General features: G+C 37.8%; 1 protein-coding gene across 1 annotated transcript in view; it reads right to left on the reverse strand.

Moving 5' to 3' along the window:
* The window catches only part of Dscam4 (Down syndrome cell adhesion molecule 4), a 2,049,237-nt gene that overhangs the window by 357,205 nt on the left and 1,668,732 nt on the right, over positions 1-23,300 (reverse strand). The window contains 2 exon segments of the mRNA XM_067787909.1: positions 855-927; positions 996-1,330. Coding sequence (XP_067644010.1) covers positions 855-927; positions 996-1,330 — 408 coding nt within the window.

Consider the following 23,300-nt stretch of genomic DNA (forward strand, 5'->3'; position numbering starts at 1 on the left):
AGCTGTCTTTTTATTTAACGTAGAAAATATGCGCTAGGAAAGAATATTGTTTGCCTTCAAAATGAAGGCGTTCTAGAAGTCCTGGTATAAAATGGAAGTATAAACATTGTTTAATTATTGATAGCCAAAAATTCCTGATAGCCAAAAATTACTGATAGCCCAAAAATAGAAAGAATTTGATTTTTTTAGTTACTGATGGACAAACAAATCTTTTGGATAGTTTTAACCAAACACACATTTTTGTTACCATAATGGTTATTTACAGCCACAACCAAATTTTGGTTATTTGTAAAGTGTTCTTAGACATATTTATTGGTTATCGTGACCTTAATAAAAAAGTTGTCGTTAAATTTGTTTTTCGCAACCAATATCTCAATATTAATGGTTAAAGAAGCCCTTTTATACGTTTATCTTATAATTGTTACGTCCCTAAAAAAAGCTGTCAAGTACGAATACCTTAGGGGAATAAAATTATAGAATTTTTAGAGCTTTTTGTGGATAGCTAGAAAAACAAAAAGTAGATTTCGTTTGTCTCCCTCTATAATATGCATATCTAACATATCTTACTCAACAATATTTAAACTTTATAATCGACAATGAATATACAACCATAGTACCGGTATTTTAAATTCGTCTGAAATAGTTACTGTATGGGGGCAGTATCTTTGGGGCCTAGTTAAATTTTGGAGCTCGGAAGGAAAGGATAAATAAGGTGGGACTAAATCTTAAAACAATGGTTAATGATTATGTGATTTAAGTTTTGATGCATGCGCTGTATGATTTAGTTTTGATCTCAGACTAAACTATACCTTAATCTTATAAAGGAATAGAGTTATACTTAGACGAATACACACCCTGACTTTCCGAATGAGGATCGCGCAACCGCCCAACTTTTCTGCGCACTTTAGTGTATTCCGGCTCCTTCGACTAAAACCAAACCATTAGATGATATAGGGATCGGTAACAAATTCTACACTTATGTCTTATGTACTTACATGATAAATATCTGTCTTTACGTCATGATACACAAAGGAGCCTCTCACAGAATGATATGGTCCGCTGTAAACATTCCCGCTATATGAGCTTTCGCTATATGTTTGTTTATTCAGTTGGAAAGTAGCATAAGGACAAATATCTTCTATGTATTCATTGCCTTCGGCCTTGCCAAAACTGCCTGAGTCGTTAGAATGGGATCCGCGCTGTGGACGCCCACCGGGATTGCAGCGTACTGCTAAATACTGCTGATCACGATTTTGTTTATTTTGCAAATTATCCAAAGATGGAGACTCACACATTGAAGGAGATGCTAATTGCGCTTGATTGTCTAGTTCTAAAAAAGAATATTTATATGTATATTTTACTTTTACTGAATAAGATTAAAATATGTATATTTACTTATATGTATGTATATATGCCTTTGCCGAAAACCCCCAAGACCGCTCTGTTTAAGAATTTGTCCCAATAATCATTAAGGTTAGTGAACTATTCGAAATTTGAAAAACGTAGATAAGTACGTATATAACAAATAATTATTTTCTTTGATTTTAAATTATTGATGACTAATAAAGATTAAGTTTGATTTTAATTTTCTTACTCAAGAATATTAAATATCCTTGATTTTTACTTTTCTCTGAAACCATAATTATTATGTTGTTGTTGTAGCAGTGTACACTGCTACAAAATATCCATAGTTACCATAGTTATTATCTTCGATTTCTATTGTTTTGATTTATAATATTCATTAGTTATAGTGGTCAAAATCTGATTTTTTTATTATTCATAACCGGCAGATATTGATTGTTGGGTCACCTAACGACACACTCTGCCTGTTGCCGTTGGTGAGGAACACTTGCAAATGTATTTACTTTAAATCATTAGTCGCCAAAATTCAAACTGGCTGTGTGAGTAAAACTAAAATCATCTTATGGGTAGTGGCATATATGTAATACTCCTATATTGCTAATAGAAAATGCTCGCAATGTGTTTTGAATTCGAAATCAAAACAAGACAGCCTATAGAATTTTTGTGATTGTAGCAGCATAAGTGTGACAAGAAGAAATTTAAATTTAGGTACATTCGATTATTGAATACAAAAACAAAAACGTTTAAACAGCAATATATCGACACTCTGATGTTTGGGAATGTACCTAGCCTTTTGTAGCAATATAGGAGTATTACATATATGGGTAGTGGTTTAAGCCGGAGTCATTGGTGCCGTATGTCGTATCGCTGTATCCGTATCCCTAACGTAATCTGCTGTTTATCGTTACGATGGTAAACCAAAACCCAATTGGTTGGCTACGATACGGTTACGACCTTAAGCTGGAGTCATTGGTGCCGTTTGTCGTATCGCTGTAGTCGTATCCCTAACGTAATCAGCTGTTTATCGTTACGACGGTAAACCAAAACCCAATTGGTTGGCTACGATACGGTTACGATCTTAGCGGCACCAATAATCGATTGCATTGATTCTCATAAGGTTGGTCGAATCAGCCGTTAAAAGGTTACCGATACGGATACCGATAAAGCACCAATGTCTCCAGCTTTAGCGTCACCAATAATCGATTGCATTGATTCTCATAAGGTTGGTCGAATCAGCTGTTAAAAGGTTACCGATACGGTTACCGATAAAGCACCAATGTCTCCAGCTTTAGTTGTTGATGAAAAATCAATGAGGTAGGACGTATAAACGCATGTTTGTTAACACACAAAAAGTAATTCGTAAATATGCCGTATAAATACTACTTTATTGCTTGAGTGTAAGGAAAAATTTAAACAAAATAAATTGTTAACATGAAACCATTAAAAAATTCTGCGAATGAGCATTTGTTTGCAAAATATCTTTTCCTTACCCGATGTTGCTACTCTGCTTGTTCAGCGACAACTAAATACGAATTAAGACGAAAGAGAATAATAATACATGTGAGGTGGCGCCAATAATTATTCAACTAAATGGTGACGCTTGATTTAGATCAGGCATCGGCAAAATCAAAATGCAGATGGGTTAGTGAGAGCGCGATAATCGCGCACATCGGTTTGCGTAGTTCATTCGCTTATTAGCAAGCATTGTGAATGATAACTAAGTGTGATATCTTCTGCATAGACGTCAAAATTTCAAAGTGATTGGGTCACCTGATTTGTAATTGACTATCGCTGTCTCATTCTGTATCTCTTTCTATCGCCCGCTGAAGATAGGCGCCGCCATATTGAACACCCTGTCAAAACGCTAAAAAGTAGCCATATTGAACATCCCGACAGGCAGTTGACGGGTAAGATATCACACTTAATCATCATTCACAATGCTAGCAAGCAACAAGACAAGATCGTTTGTTATTATATTTTTAATGCGCACAATGGCAAGCAAACGGTTTATACAATTAAATACATTGTATTTGCGCAAAAGGTTTAGTCAACATTAAATATTTTTCGCTTGTGCGCATTGAAAAAACTAACAAACGATATTTGCTTGTTGCTTGCTAATAACATTCGTCAATATAGCAAGCGACGAACACAATCAATGTTACTGCGCCAAATGCTCAGCGACAACTAAACTAAAGGGAATAAGAATACGTGTGAATTGAGTGTGCACAATTGTGCCACTATTTGCCGATGCCTGCTTTAAATTCAATCATTACCATAATAAACTACATTTCTTATTATATTGAATAAAGTAGTCTAGAGTGAACCACCAAGAGGCGTTGTTTAATTGCGCTATTTTTCTTTTAATTTAGAACACAGCTCAGTCCCTGTTTCGAATTTATTCCGCGGTAAGAAAAAATCTTCTTCGCCCTACATTTTGGCGCCCAAAGTGGAGCAGTGTTTAAATTAAAAGTTAATTGAATCGATTATTTAAAAACAACAAAAGTGTTTTAAATAAATTAATAACGCGCATTTCGGCATCGTAAAATGTAGTGCAACACACCTCGCTCATAGAACATGGCCGGCTGTGCATGCTCGCTTTATCCGGGTCAAAGCTCGTCGGATTGCGTGGATCCTTGCCGCCACTAAGCCGCATATGAACTCGTTGTACATATAAGGAAAATCATGCACTTCTTTAACAACAACAGCAAAAAAATTTCTTCCCCAATCAAATCCCATAAACACTTAAAAACGGAAAGACTGCTCGGATGAAAGGTCCTCTAATTAATCCCAGGAATGCCGTTACTAAACAGCCTTCTTTTCTTCCCAACCGAGCCATACTTACGAACCCAAGGTTTAATCCATCTCACAAAATAAATTTGAATTTACGAACACATATTTTCAATTCAAATACAAAAATCTTTCTTTAACAATTTTATGATAACCGACTTCATGTCTAAGCTTTTAAGTTTAAAGTTTAACTAATCTAATTTTATTGGTTGGTCACCCAAATGTATATTATATACGAATTAAATCGAAAAAGTTAACATAACTATATGTGTAGTGGCCTATATAGGCCTTTCTAAACTTGCATGCTTAGATATATATGTATATACTTATGTGCATATACATATTATTAAAATATTTAGAGCATCAAAATCAATATAAAGGTAGAGCGCAAGAGTAGCATGAGACAAAATTTATAGCGACTTTACTTTAACAACCTGTTGCAAGCCATAAAAAAAGGACGTGTGGCACTCGGGGACTGCCGCGGTAAAGCTATTGCATATTATCAACTTATGCAATTATAATATTTATGCAACATTTTGTTTTCTTTGATATTAATTCAAGTTTTGTCTTTGATATTAATTCAAGTTAACCTTTTTAAGCGTGGTGACCGATAAGAAAACAAATTTTTTACTTTTATTGAATAAATGAGAAGTTAATATTTAACTTTCACTTTAACTTTAACTTTATTTTTAACTTTAACTTTCACTTTAACTTTAACATTCACTTTAACTTTAACTTTAACTTTATTTTTAACTTTAACTTTAACTTTATTTTTAACTTTATCTTTCGCTTTAACTTTAACATTCACTTTAACTTTAACTTTAACTTTCACTTTAACTTTAAAAAAAAAATTTTTAACTTTAACTTTCGCTTTAACTTTAACATTCACTTTAACTTTAACTTTAACTTTATAATCCGGGGTGGGCGTGAGCTTAGCACCTGCTAACAAGCCAACCTAATATAAACGCACGCAAGTAATTTTCTGTCAAAAATGTCTCATGCACATACAACTTGTATGAGAGCAACTCAAATTGAATTTGCTGCGTGAAAACCTAACTCGATTTCCAATTTTTGTTCTGCGTGACATTTAGATTTGACGTTTGCACACACGCTCTACATTATCGCAACGCATGCTTATTTTGGTTAGGCAAAAAACGCCGGTTGTTGGCGTGCGCAAAAAAAACGCAGTGCGGTTTTATTAGGTTGGCTTGTAAGCGAACATATATGTATACGATAAGCGATAGCACAATGGCTACTTCGTGAAAATCAACGACAGCTATTTTAGTTTGATTTCGATGGTCGTACGGTGAAGAAGCGTCGCACGCGCGCTTAAAACAGAGTACCAAAGAGTGCGTGTGACACGTGTTCACCGTTCAAGCATTGAAATCAAACTAACAAGCCAACCTAATAAAACCGCACTGCGTTTTTTAGCGCACGCAAACAACCGGCGTTTTTTGCCCTAACCCAAATAAGCCTGCGTTGCGACAATATAAAGCATGTGTGCAAACGTCAAATCTAAATGTCAGGCAGAACAAAAATTGTAAATCGAGTTAGGTTTTCACGCAGCAAATTCAATTTGAGTTGCTCACATACAAGTTGTATATGCATGAGACATTTTTGACAGAAAATGACTTGCGTGCGTTTATATTAGGTTGGCTTGTAAATAAATAATTGATTTTGCTTTCGTGCTCGCTACGCGTTCGTGTTTACTACCACATTCTCAATTTGGTAACCTGCCCACCGCTGATTATGATAGAGATCCAATTTGATGTATTTGGCCTGTTGCTAACACCGAACCTTTACGAAACTTTTCGAACCTTTTCGAGCCTTTTCGGATCTTTCTTGACAAATATCCGTTACGGTTTTTTTTTGATTTAGTCGTCAAGCCCTCGATAAAATCTATGCAATAGCTTAAAAATGTGCCACAAGGTGTATGCTTATATTATGAAAACTATCATGATACTCTTTTGCTGAGATATCGTCGCAAGTGGGATAGATTATACGTATATATGCACGTAGAAATATGCAGCGAGAGTATGTATACTAAAAAAAATGTTATGCAAAAACAATTAAAGAACTTACATGGGTTTAGTCTCGATCGATGACATCAGGCGCCTGGTGAGATGGTCGTGGACGAAGAGATTGTTTATCTCTCTTAAGCTGTTGAAATTAAATATTACATTCTTTTTGTGTTTTGTTTTTCTCACTAAAACAAGCACTCTAATCCACTTTTACGATGTACATTTATAAATACTATTTTACGTTATTCCAATTAGATTTTACTCTGAATACCGGTTTGGTTTTATGCCACCAGTGGCGTAGTGAAATTCATATATATGAGGGAAACATTAGATATTTGTTAAAACCAAAGATGTAACAATATCTAAAAAGCTTTTATGTTTTATGCTACATTTATAGCGAAATTGCGAATAAAATGTTTGCTCCTCCTTTTATATTGTGACAAATATTAGCAACACTAGCGGATACTATCATCTCTAAGCCGATACTAAGCAGTCACTTGTATCTACATAAACAAATCAATCATTATGTCTACACATATGTACATACAGCAGCGGAGAGATACAAAATTATGCAATCATCAGCAAAGTAGTTCTCACACATACACATGCATATTTCTAAGATACTCACAAAAGTAGCAATCTTCAGCGAACTAGTAAATTCTAGAAGGAGAAACGCCTAGAAATATGTTAACGAGGAAACGGAAGAGTATAAAAGCAGCACCAGCTTAGGCATGAGCAATCAGTTTGTTTTAAACACGCTATCAGTTGCGAAGTGAAGTTTAATTGTGCGTACTTTCAAAGCAGTCTAATAAAGACCATTTTGTAATACAGAATATTGGAGTGTTTTATTCAACAGTTTAGCGATACGAACGTTAGCAGAAGGTTGCAAATAAGCGGAATTTCAGTAAATTCGTTACAATTGGTGTCAGAAGAGGAATTGTTAAATAAATTCCGAAGACTTCGAATACAACTTGGACATGGCAAAGTGGAGTGGATTGAAGATCCAGGAACTGAAGAAGGAGTTGGAGAGCCGTGGATTGAATACAACCGGCAATAAACTCAAACTTCAGGCACAACTACGAAATGCAATGGAATTAGAAGGAATTAACGTGGAAGAGTATGTCTTTCATCTTGATGGCGAGGAGACAACAAAAATTTAAGAGAAAAACGAAACATGATTTTGGCTGCAATATCTGCTCAAACATCGACAGTGTCATCTCAACTGGCAGAACAGAAGACATATATGGCATCTCAACTGGAATTGCAAGAGACACGTTTAACATCCAAGATGGAATCACAGGAGACACGTATATCCGAAATGTCGTCACAAATAACATCGAAGATTGAAGGAAAAGAAACACGTATAGCAGATATGTCGACACAGATTACATATAATATGGAAGCATAAGATAGGTGGCACAAATTTCTTCGCAGTCAGAAGCACAGGAAGCAAGGGTAACATCAAAGATGGAAGCACAGGATACAAAATCGCTCAATTTCAGGCAGAAGTTGAGGATTTAAAAGGTCGTATGGAGCAGTTGCAACAATCGCCCAGCAGTTTCAGCGAGTAATCCAAAGGTAACAAGTAAGGAAGGTTAAGTTCGGGTGTACCCGAACATTACATACTCAGTTGAGAGCTATGGTGACAACATAAGGGAAAAAAACTATGTAGGAAAATGAACCGAGGGAAACCCTGGAATATGTTTGTATGACATGTGTATCAAATGAAAGGCATTAAAGAGTATTTTATGAGGGAGTGGGCCATAGTTCTATAGGTGGACGCCATTTAGGGATATCGCCATAAAGGTGGATCAGGGTTGACTCTAGAATTTGTTTGTACGATATGGGTATCAAATGAAAGGTGTTAATGAGTATTTTAAAAGGGAGTAATCCTTAGTTCCATAGGTGGATGCCGTTTCGAGATAGCTCCATAAAGGTGGACCAGGGGTGACCCTAGAATTTGTTTGTACAATATGGGTATCAAACGAAAGGTGTTAATGAGTATTTTAAAAGGGAGTGGGCCTTAGTTCTATAGGTGGACGCCGTCTCGAAATATCGCCATAAAGGTGGACCAGGGGTGATTCTAGAATGTGTTTGTACGATATGGGTATCAAATTTAAGGTATTAATGAGGGGTTTAAAAGTGAGTGGGCCTTAGTTCTATAGGTGGATGGATGCCTTGTCGAGGCATCGCCATTAAGGTGGACCAGGGGTGACTCTAGAATACGTTTGTATAATATGGGTATCAAACGAAAGGTGTTAATGAGTCTTTTAAAAGGGAGTGGGCCTTAGTTCTATAGGTGGACGCCTTTTCGAGCTATCGCAATAAAGGTGGACCAGGGGTGACTCTAGACTTTGTTTGTACGATATGGGTATCAAACGAAAGGTGTTAATGAGTATTTTTAAAAGGGAGTGGACCCTCGTTTTATAGGTGGTCGCCTTTTCGAGATATCGCCATAAAGGTGGACCAGGGATGACCCTAGAATTGGTTTGTTCAATATAGGTATCAAAAGAAAGGTGTTAATAAGTATTTTAAAAGGGAGTAATCCTTAGTCCCATAGGTGGACGCCGTTTCGAGATATCGCCATAAAGGTGGACCAGGGGTGACCCTAGAATTTGTTTGTACAATATGGGCATCAAACGAAAGGTGTTAATGAGTATTTTATAAGGGAGTGGGCCTTAGTTCTATATGTGGACGCCGTTTCGAAATATCGCCATAAAGGTGGACCAGGGGTGACTCTAGAATGTGTTTGTACGATATGGGTATCAAAATAAAGGTATTAATGAGGGTTTTAAAAGGGAGTAGTGGTTGTTGTATAGGTGGTCGCATTTTCGAAATATCGCCATAAAGGTGGACCAGGGGTGACTCTAGAATTTGTTTGTACAATATGGGTATCAAAAGAAAGGTGTTAATGAGTATTTTAAAAGGGAGTAATCCTTAGTTCCATAGGTGCACGCCGTTTCGAGATATCGTCATAAAGGTGGGCCAGGGCCACTCTAGAATTCGTTTGTGCAATATGGGTATCAAAAGAAAGGTGTTAATGAGTATTTTAAAAGGGAGTAATCCTCAGTACCATAGGTGGACGCCGTTTCGAGATATCGCCATAAAGGTGGGCCAGGGGTGACTCTAGAATTCGTTTGTGCAATATGGGTATCAAACGAAAGGAGTTAATGAGTATCTTAAAAGGGAGTGGGCCTTAGTTCTATAGGTGGACGCCTTTTCGAGATATCGCCATAAAGGTGGACCAGGGGTGACTCTAGAATGAGTTTGTACGATATGGGTATCAAATTAAAGGTATTAATGAGAGTTTTAAAAGGGAGTGGTGGTAGTTGTATATGTGAAGGCGTTTTCCAGATATCGACCAAAATGTGGACCAGGGTGACCCAGAACATCATCTGTTGGATACCGCTATTTTATTTATATATGTAATACCTGCCAAGATTTTAAGGGTTTTTTATTTCGCCCTGCAGAACTTTTTCATTTTCTTCTACTTAATATGGTAGGTGTTACAACCATTTTATAAAGTTGTTTCTAAAGTTATATTTCGCTTCAATAAAACAATCCAATTACCTTACCATGTTTCATCCCTTTTTACGTATTTGGTATAGAATTATGGCATTTTTTTCATTTTTCGTAATTTTTGATATCGAAAAAGTGGGCGTGCTCATAGTCGGATTTCGTTCATTTTTCATACCAAGATAAAGTGAGTTCAAGTAAGCACGTGAACTAAATTCATTAAAGATATGTCGATTTTTGCTCAAGTTATCGTCTTAACGGCCATGCGGAAGGACAGACGGACGACTGTGTATAAAACCTGGGCGTGGCATCAACCGATTTCGCCCATTTTCACAGAAAAGAGTTAACGTCATAAAATCTATGCCTTATGGCGTTAAAAGTATCCTAGACAAATTAAATGAAAAAGGGCGGAGCCACGCCCATTTTGAAATTTTCTTTTATTTTTGTATTTTGTTGCACTATATCATTACTGGAGTTGAATGTTGACATAATTTACTTATAAACTGTAAAGATATTAAATTTTTTGTTAAAATTTTACTTAAAAAAAAGTTTTTTTTAAAAGGGGCGTGGTCCTTCTCCGATTTTGCTAATTTTTATTAAGCGTACATATAGTAATAGGTGTAATGTTCCTGCCAAATTTCATCATGATATCTTCAACGACTGCCAAATTACAGCTTGCAAAAATTTTAAATTACCTTCTTTTAAAAGTGGGCGGTGCCACGCCCATTGTCCAAAATTTTACTAATTTTCTATCCTGCGTCATAAGTTCAACTCATCTACCAAGTTTCGTCACTTTATCTCTCTTTTGTAATGAATTATCGGAATTTTTCGGTTTTTCGAAATTTTCGATATTGAAAGATTGGCTCATCTAGCAAATTCGGACGCACCCGTGGAATACACTGAAAGGGTAAAAATCCAGAGTTTTATAAATGGCATACGGGGCGTGGAAACGAAGCGAGCGACATATGCAAACCCAAAACCCACATTCGCAGAAACGGTATCACATGCACTGACTCAGGAAACTGCCTCCCTATTGATTAAAAAAGCATATAAGGCTCATCGTGTGGAAGTAGAAAGACAAGAGTTGGTAGGCACAATTTTGGAAGCATTGAAGGGTAGGCAGCAGAAGATTTATGATACAGTCAAATGCTTTAAGTGTGGAAAACCAGGGCACATTGCGCGTTATTGTAACACCAACCCTAACAGTTTCAACAATGTGGGTGGTCGTAAACGCAGAGCTGAAGGAGATGAGCAAATCTCCAAGACCAATCAAACGTTAAACTAAATCGAGTCAGCCGCAACGGGCGACAGCTGGCTCCCTCAATTGAATGCCCCATAATCTCTATCTCACAAATTGGAAGAAGGTCAAACAATCTTACTGTCGGAGGACATGTGGATGGAAAGGAACGTTTACTGACTGTAGATACAGGTGCATCTCATTCCATCATTCGAACGGATTTAGTCAACAAGAAAATAAGACCATTGCATGGAGCAAGATTGCGTACAGCCACTGGAGAATACACCACTGTTCTAGGAGAAGTATCATGTGAATTCGCAATTGGGAACGTCTCGGTAGTACACAATTTTATAGTGGCAAAGATAGCAGTAAGCGAGTGCTGGTCGAAGAGAGTCAGCAAATACCACCAAAATCAGAAGCAGTCATTTGGGCAAAGGTTGATGGAGATTGTGGGACAAACAAATTGTGGGTTGTCGAGGCAGCCAACAAATCAACACCGAACATACTCGTAGGACAAACCCTGGCTTTGACAAAACAAGATGGACGTATTCCGGTAAGAGTACTCAATGAGTTCAAGGCCCCACTCAAACTGAACAAAGGAGCTATTTTGGGAAGATTCCAAGAGGCTGAAGTAGTTATTAAATGTGAACAGCTCTAGGAACACGTTTCATCTAGTAATACTGATCTTTCAAATGACATGACGGCATGGACAGAGGGACTAGAGGAAGCATACAATTGCTCCTAAAGTACGCCAACATATTTGACCAAGATGGCTCCAAATCAGGCCGCACCAACGTCGTGAAACATCAAATTGACACTGGAGATGCGAGGTCGATCCGTCAAGCTCCTCGTAGTGTTCCACTGGCGAAGCGGGAAGTTGTGAGTCAAATCGCACAAGAAATGAGCGGCAGTGACGTCATCGAACCATCCGCTAGTCGATGGAGCTCACCTGTGGTGCTTGTGAAGAAGAAGGATAGAAAAATGAGGTTTTGCGTGGACTATCGAAAGTTGAACGACGTTACTAAAAAGGATAGATACCCATTGCCAAGAATTGACGATACTCTGGACTCGCTAAGGTACGAAATGGTTTTCAACACTGGACTTGAAAAGCGGCTACTGGAAAGTGCAGATGAAGGAGGAAGACAAAGAGAAAACAGCCTTCAGTGTCGGTTAGGGTCTTTGGCAATTTACAGTGATGCCTTTTGGACTTTGTAATGTACCAGCTACTTTTGAGAGATTCATGGACCAGGTGCTGAAAGGACTATATTGGAAAATATGCTTGGTGTACCAGGCCGACATCATCGTATGTGCAAAAACTTTGATAAACATCTTAAGAACTTGGAAGAAGTTTTCCAGAGAATAGCTGGCGCTGGTCTGAAACTTAGTCCTAAAAAGTGTTCGCTGTTTAAAAAGGAAGTAATTTATTTTCGCCACAAGGTAACAACAGAGGGCATCTGAACTGCGAATGAAAAGATAGAAGCTGTAAAGGATTGGCCAAGACCACAGAACTGGCATGAATTAAAAAGTTTCCTTGGGCTATGCACATATTACCGCCGGTTTGTACCAAACTTTTCCAGCGTAGCCCATAGCCTCCATAAGCTTACAAGAAATAAAATAATTTAAAAAAAATGTTTAAGCTAAACGGTTTTATTGAAAACAATACTCACATGAAATAATAATAATACGAAAAGCTAGAAAATAATTAGGTAGGTCCTAGGTACTAGTCATCACACTCCTTATCAATCTAGCGCGTTGATCAGACAATTAAATAAAAGCGTTGGGCGCGTGAAATTTCTAAAAATGTGAGGCGTAGCATAACCTGATTAAGGTTCAGTTGGTTTTACTTATGACTATCAATAGAAATATGACGCGTCCAACGCTTTTATTTAATTGTGTGATCAACGCCCTAGATTGATAAGGAGTGTGATGACTAGTACCTAGGACCTACCTAATTATTTTCTAGCTTTTCGTATTATTATTATTTCATGTAAGTATTGTTTTCAATAAAACCGTTTAGCTTAAACATTTTTTTTAATTATTTTATTTCTTGTAAGCTTATGGAGGCTATGGGCTACGCTGGAAAAGTTTACCGTTTAACTTAAACATTTTTTTTAAATATTTTATTTTCAAGTTTTTAGTGTTTATTTAATTGCCTATTATTTCTCATTCTATTTAGTTCATTTAGTGACTCATTATTACAAGAACTCTTTCCTGACAATTTGTTACAACCTAAGTCCTCCTTCCAAAGACTTTACTCGACTCTGCGCCACGTATCCATGTACCTCCTCCAACTCCAAAATATTTTGATGTCACTTCTACTGGACTGTATGCAATATTTTTTCCAAATATGAGCCAAATCGGGCATCACAGGTCGCTTTCTATTCATGTATGTATTATGTGTTCCAAATATGGACCAAATCAAATCGGACCACAAATACGATTTTTGTGAATATCTGGATCCTTGCGCCACCTAGCGGCGATTTTTTTGATAGGTCGCTTTCTATTCTTGTATGTATTATGTGTTCCAAGCATGAGCCAAGTCGGACCACGTATAGGATTTTTGTGAATTTCTCGATCCTTGTGCCACCTAGCGGCGATTTTTTGTAACAACGACCGTGCGGCCGTGCATGCGGCCTGCCTGTCAACTCAAGCTAAATAAAACCGTTTAAAAATAAAGCTTTTGAATGGAAGAAGGAGTAAAAAGTGGCTTTCCAAATATTGAAGGAGCGTTCGTGCACTGCCCCAATGTTGGCATATCCGGTTCCAGGAGCAACGTTTATTCTAGATACAGATGCGAGCGGATATGCTATAGAGGCGTTTTATCACAACTGGTCGACGGACAGGAGAAGGTAGTTGCATATTACAGCCGTTCAATTGGTAAACCAGAGAGGAACTATTGCGTTACACGGAGAGAGCTGTTGGCATTGATAGAGTGCATTAAACATTTTCGCAAGTACCTCTACGGGCAGCGATTCCGCGTCAGGACAGACCACGCAGCGTTAAAGTGGGTCTTGCAGTTCCGTAATCCAGAAGGACAATTAGCACAATGTATCGAGCGACTATAAAGCTATGACTTTTCCATTGAACATCGAAAAGGTAGTACCCATGGAGTTTGGAATGCAAGCACTGTTCAAAGGTCGGCGCTAAAGAAGACATTATAGATGTCCGACGTATTGGACAAGGAACAAATAAGGAAGTGTCAGCTAGAAGATACGGATCTGTCACATGTTATGTAAGGGCTCGAACGAACGAAAGACCAAATAGAGAGGAGATGTCAGCAGAGAGTCCCGTTGCGAAGTCATATTGGGCACAGTGGAACAGTTTAGAATTGATATGCGGTTGCTTGTATCGAGTATGGGAGAGTGAGGATGGCAAGAAGAAACTGATAGTTGTTCCCAGAAAGAGGATTCCTGACGTGCTCAGCGAGCTGCATAATGATCCAAGCGGAGGTCATCTTGGAATCACGAAGACGCTCGAGAAGATGAAACAGAGATTCTATTGTGTTGGTTGCCGTCAGTCGGTCACTGAGTGAATTGCGAACTGCGAGGTATGCAGCAGAGCGAAAGGGCCCCAAAACCCGAAGTCATGGCCAGATGAAGCAATATAACTCAGGTGCTCCATTTGAAAGGATCGCTATGGATGTCGCAGTTCCATTTCCTACTAGCAACTGCGGAAACAAATATGTACTGGTGGTTATGGATTATTTCAACAAATGACGAGAGGTATACCCAATCCCAAATCAAGAAGCGGAAAGAGTAGCAGAAGTGTTTATAAACAATTGGGTTGCAAGGTATGGTATACCAATGGAGTTACATTCTGAGGCAGGAATTTTGAATCAGCTGTGTTCCAAGAAATTTGTAAGAAGTTGGGCATTCGAAAACCGCGGACAACTGCATTACATCCTCAGTCCGATGGTTTGGTGGAACGTTTCAATAGAACCTTGGAGGAGCACAAGTTCCACAAAGAGTGGGATACACACATATCATTATTCTTGGTGGCTTACCGATCGGCAGTGCATGAGACAACGGGCCAAACTCCCGCAAAGGTAATTTTTGGCAATGACCTTCGACTGCCAGCTGATTTGAAGTTTGGATAGATGCCGATGCGGAGAGAAACGTCAAGAAATCCGTTGGTGTTTTGGAAGAAGGGCTGAGAGAAATACACGATCTGATAAGGCAACGAACAAAGATTATGACTGACAAGATGAAAGCCAGATACGATAAAGCAATTAATTTGGAAGGTTTTCAGGAAGGAGATTTGGTGCTGTTATACAACCCACAACGGAAAAAAGGTTTGTCTCCGAAATTGCAGTGTAACTGGGAAGGCCCATACAAAGTTGTAAAACCGATCAACGATGTAGTTTACCGCATACAAACCATTGGTAACCCACGAACCAAAATGAAGGTGGTTCATCTAGAAAGGCTGGCGGCGTTTAGATCAGGAAATTTGTCTGATCGGGACATCAAACATTTTATTAGCACGTACTAATCTTTCGCACATTTTAAACGAAACCTTATTACAATGTCGCTCGAGGAACTTAAGCAACAGCGAGCTAATATAAAGAAAAATATTTCTCACATCAAAAATATTGTTGAGTCCAGTTTACGACCAGGGGGTAAAATTTTGTCACCTGACGAATATAAATATCGACTTAATATTCTTGAATGTATTTCAAAAATGTGTTGTCTACGCAAACGGACATCGAAAACTGGATTCGGAGGACAGTGATAGTGTAGACTTGGAAGAGCTGTACATATCAACGAAATGAATTCTTCAGTCGCAGCTTTCTGAGGATTCAAACGCTTGACTGTCAGATACCACTTGTGTTCTGCAATCAGGTTCAAAATTACCTAAGTTAAAACTTCCGTCATTCAGCGTCAAGAATTCTGAGTATCAAAATTTCATTACTTCTTTTAAACAAATAATCGATAAAACAAATAATCGATCTAACATAGAAAAATTCAATCACTTGCGCAACTGTCTCTAGGGTCCCGAGTTAGAAACTATCGGAGCGATCTCAGTTTCCAATGAAAATTATTCGAAGGCTTTCGAAAGACTTAAATCTCAGTATGACATTCAAACCCTTATATTTTTAGAAAATATTTCTTCTCTATTCGAGCTTTGACCTATTTCGAAACCAAACGGTGGGCAGTTGAGAAGCCTGATCGACAAAGCGTCTGCAATTTATGGTTCGTTATTGTCATTGGGAAGTGGAAGCCAAATTGCACAAGCCATGCTTCTTTATTTAGTTTTGCAGAAAGCAGATGAAGAAACTAATCGTAAATGGAAGGAGTCGTTGGATTTCAAAACACTACTGAGCTGGGCAGATTGCACTATTGTTTTAGAAAGACGTTGTCAATACCTCGATTCAATTGACAACGCTCACGCCGTTGGACCTGTACGACATAGCCCCATCAAGTCATCAAAGGTAAAGAATCAAAACAAGGGTTATTCATTTGCTTGCTCGAAATTATCGTGTTCGGTGTGTTCTAGTTACACCCACAAAATACAAAACTGCGACCGGTATGGCTCTTTTTGTGTCGCAACGCTTTGACCATGCGAAGAAAATGGGTCTTTGCATTAATTGCCTGTCGAAGAGACATCAATTGTCGAACTGCACATCAGCGTTTAGTGCACAGTTTGCTCCCGTCAACACCATAGTTTGTTGCATCGAGGGACTACTGCGGATGCATCAAATACTACTTTGCCATCCGCCGTTCATACACACACATAAACAACACTTTGTCGGACCACATTATCTTCGCCACGGCTATGGTTTTGGTTCGCGACGTTTCCGGAAATTATCGCCTTGGCTGAGTCTTGATTGATTCCTTAAAAAAAAATTGATTTGCTTTTATGGACAGAGAGCTTTTTCAGCTTTCTTTCTGTAGGGCAAATAAAACTTGGTAACAATCTTCCTATTTTACAAAAAACACTACTGGGTTGGGTCGTTTCTGGACGCTATCGTACTTGCTTTAATACGCTCAAACCGAACTGCTTACTTGCTTGCGAGGACTCCATCGATTCAAAGTTGGAAAAACTATGGCAGATTGAAGAAGTCACAGCAAATGTGAACGTTTGGACCCCTGAACAACATAGTTGCGAAAAATTATATAACGACATCGTTGCTCGAAACTCTGATGGTCGGGTGGTAGGTAAAATTCCATTCAAGGACAATCCTGCATCCTTAGGTGAATCATACACAACAGCTTTATGAAGGTTTAACGCATTAGAACGTCGCTAACAACAATCCCCTGCTTTAAGATCACAATATGTTGCATTTATGGATAAGTATAAAGGCCTGGGTCACATGGTACCAGTGCCAAACCCGAAACTAAATGAACCTCATTATTATATCCCACATCCCTGTGTTTTGAAGCCTAATAGCACAACTACTAAATTAAGAGTGGCTTTCGATGCATCTTGTCGAACTTCTTCTCAGAAATCAATAAATGATATCCAAATGGTTGGACCTATATCCAAAGCGAGCTCGTCCTTCTCTAACTTCGTTTTCGTTTACATCGTTTTCCACTAACAGCTGACATAGTAAAAATGTACAGACAAGTACTAGTCAGTGATGACCATCGCAAGTTTCAATATATCTTGTAGAGAAGCTCGCCAGATGATGATATTCAAACATTCCAGCTCAATACAGTCACATACGGCATGGCATCTGCATCATATTTCGCTGTGCGCAGCTTGCACTACCTCGTTGATCAATATGAGTCAATTTCCGTCGTTGCACTATGGAAAATCGTAGAACAACTGCTGATTAAAAATAGTTTTTACGATGTCGCTAGTGGCATGCTTTTTTTTTATTTCACTCAATAGCTTAAGGACCAAACTAGACTATAACAACGAAAAATTATACATATTATATGAAATGATTTTTTTACAATATCACAAACTTTAAGTTTTGACGAACGTCCATGTTAAACCCATTCTCTTTATCACTTTCAAATCGATTTTAATGTTATACGTTACAGGAAAAGGTATGATGTATTATATATTTCTGGAAACCGCGTTTTTGAAGAATATGAATCAACTAATATGTTTTTAATATTATGTTTATGTTTACCTTAAAATAATTCCAAAATAAAATATGGTGAAAAAAAAGTTTTTTAAAGTTCATCGAGACTTTTGACAGTTGCCCACGTTTACTCACGCTTTACATTTTATGTTGATTTATAGCCTAGCTATTCACAAACATAATCAAATAAAAAATAAAAAAAGGTGCGGAAATTTGCGATTTTCGGAGTAACTATTAAAAATGTGATAAAAGTCATAAAACGGAAACCCGCTCGCTATATATTGTGGTTTTAAATGTTGCTGTGTACATCAATAGTTTGCGATAAGTTTTGTAATTTTTCATTGATATTAGGAAGTTTATCTCTTTTGCCCTCATGTTGCGTGTGAAAATATTAACAAACAAGTTGCACACCAGAGAACAGAGCTGAATGAATCTTCTTTCTTCTCAATAAAAATCCCAGTTTTCTCGAGTGACCGTGAGGGTGGAATACAGCTTTAAACAATAAAAAAAAGTAAAGCATTATCTTTTCAAACATCATAACAAAAACACTAAATGCAGCTTTACTTAAATTTTTCAATTCCAGTGGGCGGAAATATATTATTACTATGTAAAATACCTATTTTTATCAATAAAAATTCCAGTTCTCCCGTGTGGCATTATCATTGAATCCCATTTTAAACAATAAAAAAGTAAAGCATTAAGTGCAGTTTTGCATAATATACCTACAATCCGAAACCGTGTTGACGGAGTACTTATGAATGTACACCTTAGGTAGGAAACTAACGAGGTTAAAAGCGAATATAACGGAATTTCCAAAATACTCTTTGTTTCAACGCACTACCCTCATATTTCATATTAGTATATAAACAGAACAAAATATTTGTGAATTAACAGAAGTGTAATTGTTACGAATACAAATAAGTATGTGTTTTGTTGTCCCTTCAAAATGTCTACTTTCAAGTGTTTTAAACGTGAAATAATATTTTCGTATATCGAAGGAGGAAAATCATTGGAGGCATTTTCAACAGTTTTAAAAGACAATTATCATGTATCTAAAGAGAACTTATGTTTCATCCTCAGTGATTTTCAAAGACATATTATTCATACTTTTAATAAACGATGGGCAGAAGCTTCACGGAAAAAGGATACATTTTTTATGAAAAACAATAATTGGCTAGAAGCAAAATATTCAGTAACTTTACCGAAATCTGAAGGCGTTACAAAACAGAATGCTAATGCGGATGCGGCGGCCACCGTGGTGTGATGGTAGCGTGCTCCGCCTATCACACCGTATGCCCTGGGTTCAACTCCCGGGCAAAGCAACATCAAAATTTTAGAAATAAGATTTTTCAATTAGAAGAAAATTTTTCTAAGCGGGGTCGCCCCTCGGCAGTGTCTGGCAAGCGCTCCGATTGTATTTCTGCCATGAAAAGCTCTCAGTGAAAACTCATCTGCCTTGCAGATGCCGTTCGGAGTCGGCATAAAACATGTAGGTCCCGTCCGGTCAATTTGTAGGGAAAAATCAAGAGGAGCACGACGCAAATTGGAAGAGAAGCTCGGCCTTAGATCTCTTCGGAGGTTATCGCGCCTTACATTTATTATTTTTTTTTTAATTAATTAATATGGATTGGAACACGTCTATAATGCATATCTTCAAGGGTTACGTTCGATAGGAGAAGGAACAGAAGTTAAACTTGTGGAAACATTAAGGTTTGCTTTCACTGTCACTGTAAGACCTTAATCTCGAGCCTCATAGAAGACGCAAAGCAGACAAAAATGTTTACGGATTAACGAAAGCACAATATTTGTACTACGGGACAAATGAACGATTTGACTAAAGCGACTGCTAGGCCTGAAAATGAAGATTCTTATTAATATGGGCTGTCCACTTTGCACGCCTGGATTCGTTGTATGGGAATGATTTTACATATTTCACATAATTTGTCTTTCAAAACATGGGGGCCACAAGCGAAGAAAAGAAACGACTAAAGCAAGAGAAGAAACCCCTGGTACAAAGGCGTTTCCTTGAAGAGCTAGGATTGAGCATCGACAAACCTAGGCAAGTAAGTTGTAATACTAATGACGGTAATACTTCCAGAAGAATTTTTCACAATGCATGCTGCTCTGCTGAAATTACAGGAGTGGATATAAATTTGGTTAAACGACTTTAGATAATTTTGCAAGCTCTTTCAATGATAAATGATGAAAAATTTGGCAGTTATGCAATGGAGACTGCCAGGATCTATGTGAGCAATTATGAATAACACTACATGCCATCTTCAGGTCACAAAATTTTGATTCATAGAGAAAATGTCATAAAGCATTTTGCAGTACTTCCTGTTGGTCAACTTTCGGAAGATGCACAAGAATCCCGTTATAACGATTATAAACAAGTAAGGAAGGTTAAGTTCGGGTGTAACCGAACATTACATACTCAGTTGAGAGCTATGGTGACAACATAAGGGAAAATAACCATGTAGGAAAATGAACCGAGAGAAACCCTGGAATGTGTTTGTATGACATGTGTATCAAACGAAAGGCATTAAAGAGTATTTTATGAGGGAGTGGGCCATAGTTCTATAGGTGGACGCCATTTAGGGATATAGCCATAAAGGTGGATCAGGGTTGACTCTAGAATGCGTTTGTACAATATGGGTATCAAATGAAAGGTGTTAATGAGCATTTTAAAAGGGAGTAGTCCTTAGTTCCATAGGTGGACGCCGTTTCGAGATATCGCCATAAAGGTGGACCAGGGGTGACCCTAGAATTTGTTTGCACAATATGGGCATCAAACGAAAGGTGTTAATGAGTATTTTAAAAGGGAGTGGGCCTTAGTTCTATAGGTGGACGCCGTTTCGAGATATCGCCATAAAGGTGGGCCAGGGGTGACTCTAGAATTCGTTTGTGCAATATGGGTATCAAACGAAAGGAGTTAATGAGTATTTTAAGAGGGAGTGGGCCTTAGTTCTATAGGTGGACGCATTTTCGAGGTATCGCAATAAAGGTGGACCAGGGGTGACTCTAGACTTTGTTTGTACGATATGGGTATCAAATGAAAGGTGTTAATGAGTATTTTTAAAAGGGAGTGGGCCTTCGTTTTATAGGTGTTCGCCTTTTCGAGATATCGCCATAAAGGTGGACCAGGGGTGACTTTAGAATTTGTTTGTATGATATGGGTATCAAATGAAAGGTGTCAATGATTATTTTAAAAGGGCGTGGGCTTAGTTCTATAGGTGGACCCCTTTTCGAGATATCGCCATAAAGGTGGACCAGGGGTGACTCTAGACTTTGTTTGTACGATATGGGTATCAAGTGAAAGGTGTTAATGAGTATTTTTAAAAGGGAGTGGGCCTTCGTTTTATAGGTGTTCGCCTTTTCGAGATATCGCCATAAAGGTGGACCAGGGGTGACTTTAGAATTTGTTTGTATGATATGGGTATCAAATGAAAGGTGTCAATGATTATTTTAAAAGGGCGTGGGGCTTAGTTCTATAGGTGGACCCCTTTTCGAGATATCGCCATAAAGGTGGACCAGGGGTGACTCTAGAATTCGTTTGTGCAATATGGGTATCAAACGAAAGGAGTTAATGAGTATTTTAAGAGGGAGTGGGCCTTAGTTCTATAGGTGGACGCCTTTTCGAGATATCGCCATAAAGATGGACCAGGTGTGACTCTAGAATGCATTTGTACGATATGGGTATCAAATGAAAGGTGTTAATGAGTATTTTAAAAGGGAGTAATCCTTAGTTCCATAGGTGGACGCCGTTTCGAGATATCGCCATAAAGGTGGGCCAGGGGTGACTCTAGAATTCGTTTGTGCAATATGGGTATCAAACGAAAGGAGTTAATGAGTATTTTAAGAGGGAGTGGGCCTTTCTGGACCAGGGGTGACTCTAGACTTTGTTTGTACGATATGGGTATCAAATGAAAGGTGTTAATGAGTATTTTTAAAAGGGAGTGGGCCTTCGTTCTATAGGTGTTCGCCTTTTCGAAATATCGCCATAAAGGTGGACCAGGGGTGACTCTAGAATGAGTTTGTACGATATGGGTATCAAATTAAATGTATTAATGAGAGTTTTAAAAGGGAGTGGTGGTAGTTGTATATGTGAAGTCGTTTTCCAGATATCGGCCAAAATGTGGACCAGGGTGACCCAGAACATCATCTGTTGGATACCGCTAATTTATTTATATATGTAATACCTGCCAAGATTTTAAGGGTTTTTTATTTCGCCCTGCAGAACTTTTTCATTTTCTTCTACTTAATATGGTAAGTGTCACAACCATTTTATAAAGTTTTTTCTAAAGTTATATTTCGCGTCAATAAAACAATCCAATTACCTTACCATATTTCATCCCTTTTTTCGTATTTGGTATAGAATTATGGCATTTTTTTCATTTTTCGTAATTTTCGATATCGAAAAAGTGGGCGTGGTCATAGTCGGATTTCGTTCATTTTTCAAACCAATATAAAGTGCGTTCAGATAAGTACGTGAACTGAGTTTAGTAAAGATATATCGATTTTTGCTCAAGTTATCGTGTTAACGGCCATGCGGAAGGACAGACGGACGACTGTGTATAAAAACTGGGCGTGACATCAACCGATTTCGCCCATTTTCACAGAAAACAGTTAACGCCATAAAATCTATGCCCCTACCAAATTTCAAAAGGATTGGTTAATTTTTGTTCGACTTATGGCGTTAAAAGTATCCTAGACAAATTAAATGAAAAAGGGCGGAGCCACGCCCATTTTTAAATTTTCTTTTATTTTTGTATTTCGTTGCACCATATCATTACTGGAGTTGAATCTTGACATAATTTACTTATATACTGTAAAGATATTAAATTTTTTGTTAAAATTTTACTTTAAAAAAAATTTTTTTTTAAAAGTGGGCGTGGTCCTTCTCCGATTTTGCTAATTTTTATTAAGCGTACATATAGTAATAAGAGTAACGTTCCTGCCAAATTTCATCATGATATCTTCAACGACTGCCAAATTACAGCTTGCAAAAGTTTTAAATTACCTTCTTTTAAAAGTGGGCGGTGCCACGCCTATTGTCCAACATTTTACTAATTTTCTATTTTGCGTCATAAGTTCAACTCATCTACCAAGTTTCGTCGCTTTATCGGTCTTTTGTAATGAATTATCGCACTTTTTCGGTTTTTCGAAATTTTCGATATCGAAAGTGGGCGTGGTTATAGTCCGATATCGTTCATTTTAAATAGCGATCTGAGATGAGTGCTCAGGAACCTACGTACCAAATTTCATCAAGATACCTCAAAATTTACTCAAGTTATCGTGTTAACGGACGGACGGACGGACATGGCTCAATCAAATTTTTTTTCGATCC

The sequence above is a fragment of the Eurosta solidaginis genome, chromosome 5 (assembly GCF_040869045.1).
Source record: "Eurosta solidaginis isolate ZX-2024a chromosome 5, ASM4086904v1, whole genome shotgun sequence".
Classification (NCBI taxonomy): domain Eukaryota; kingdom Metazoa; phylum Arthropoda; class Insecta; order Diptera; family Tephritidae; genus Eurosta; species Eurosta solidaginis.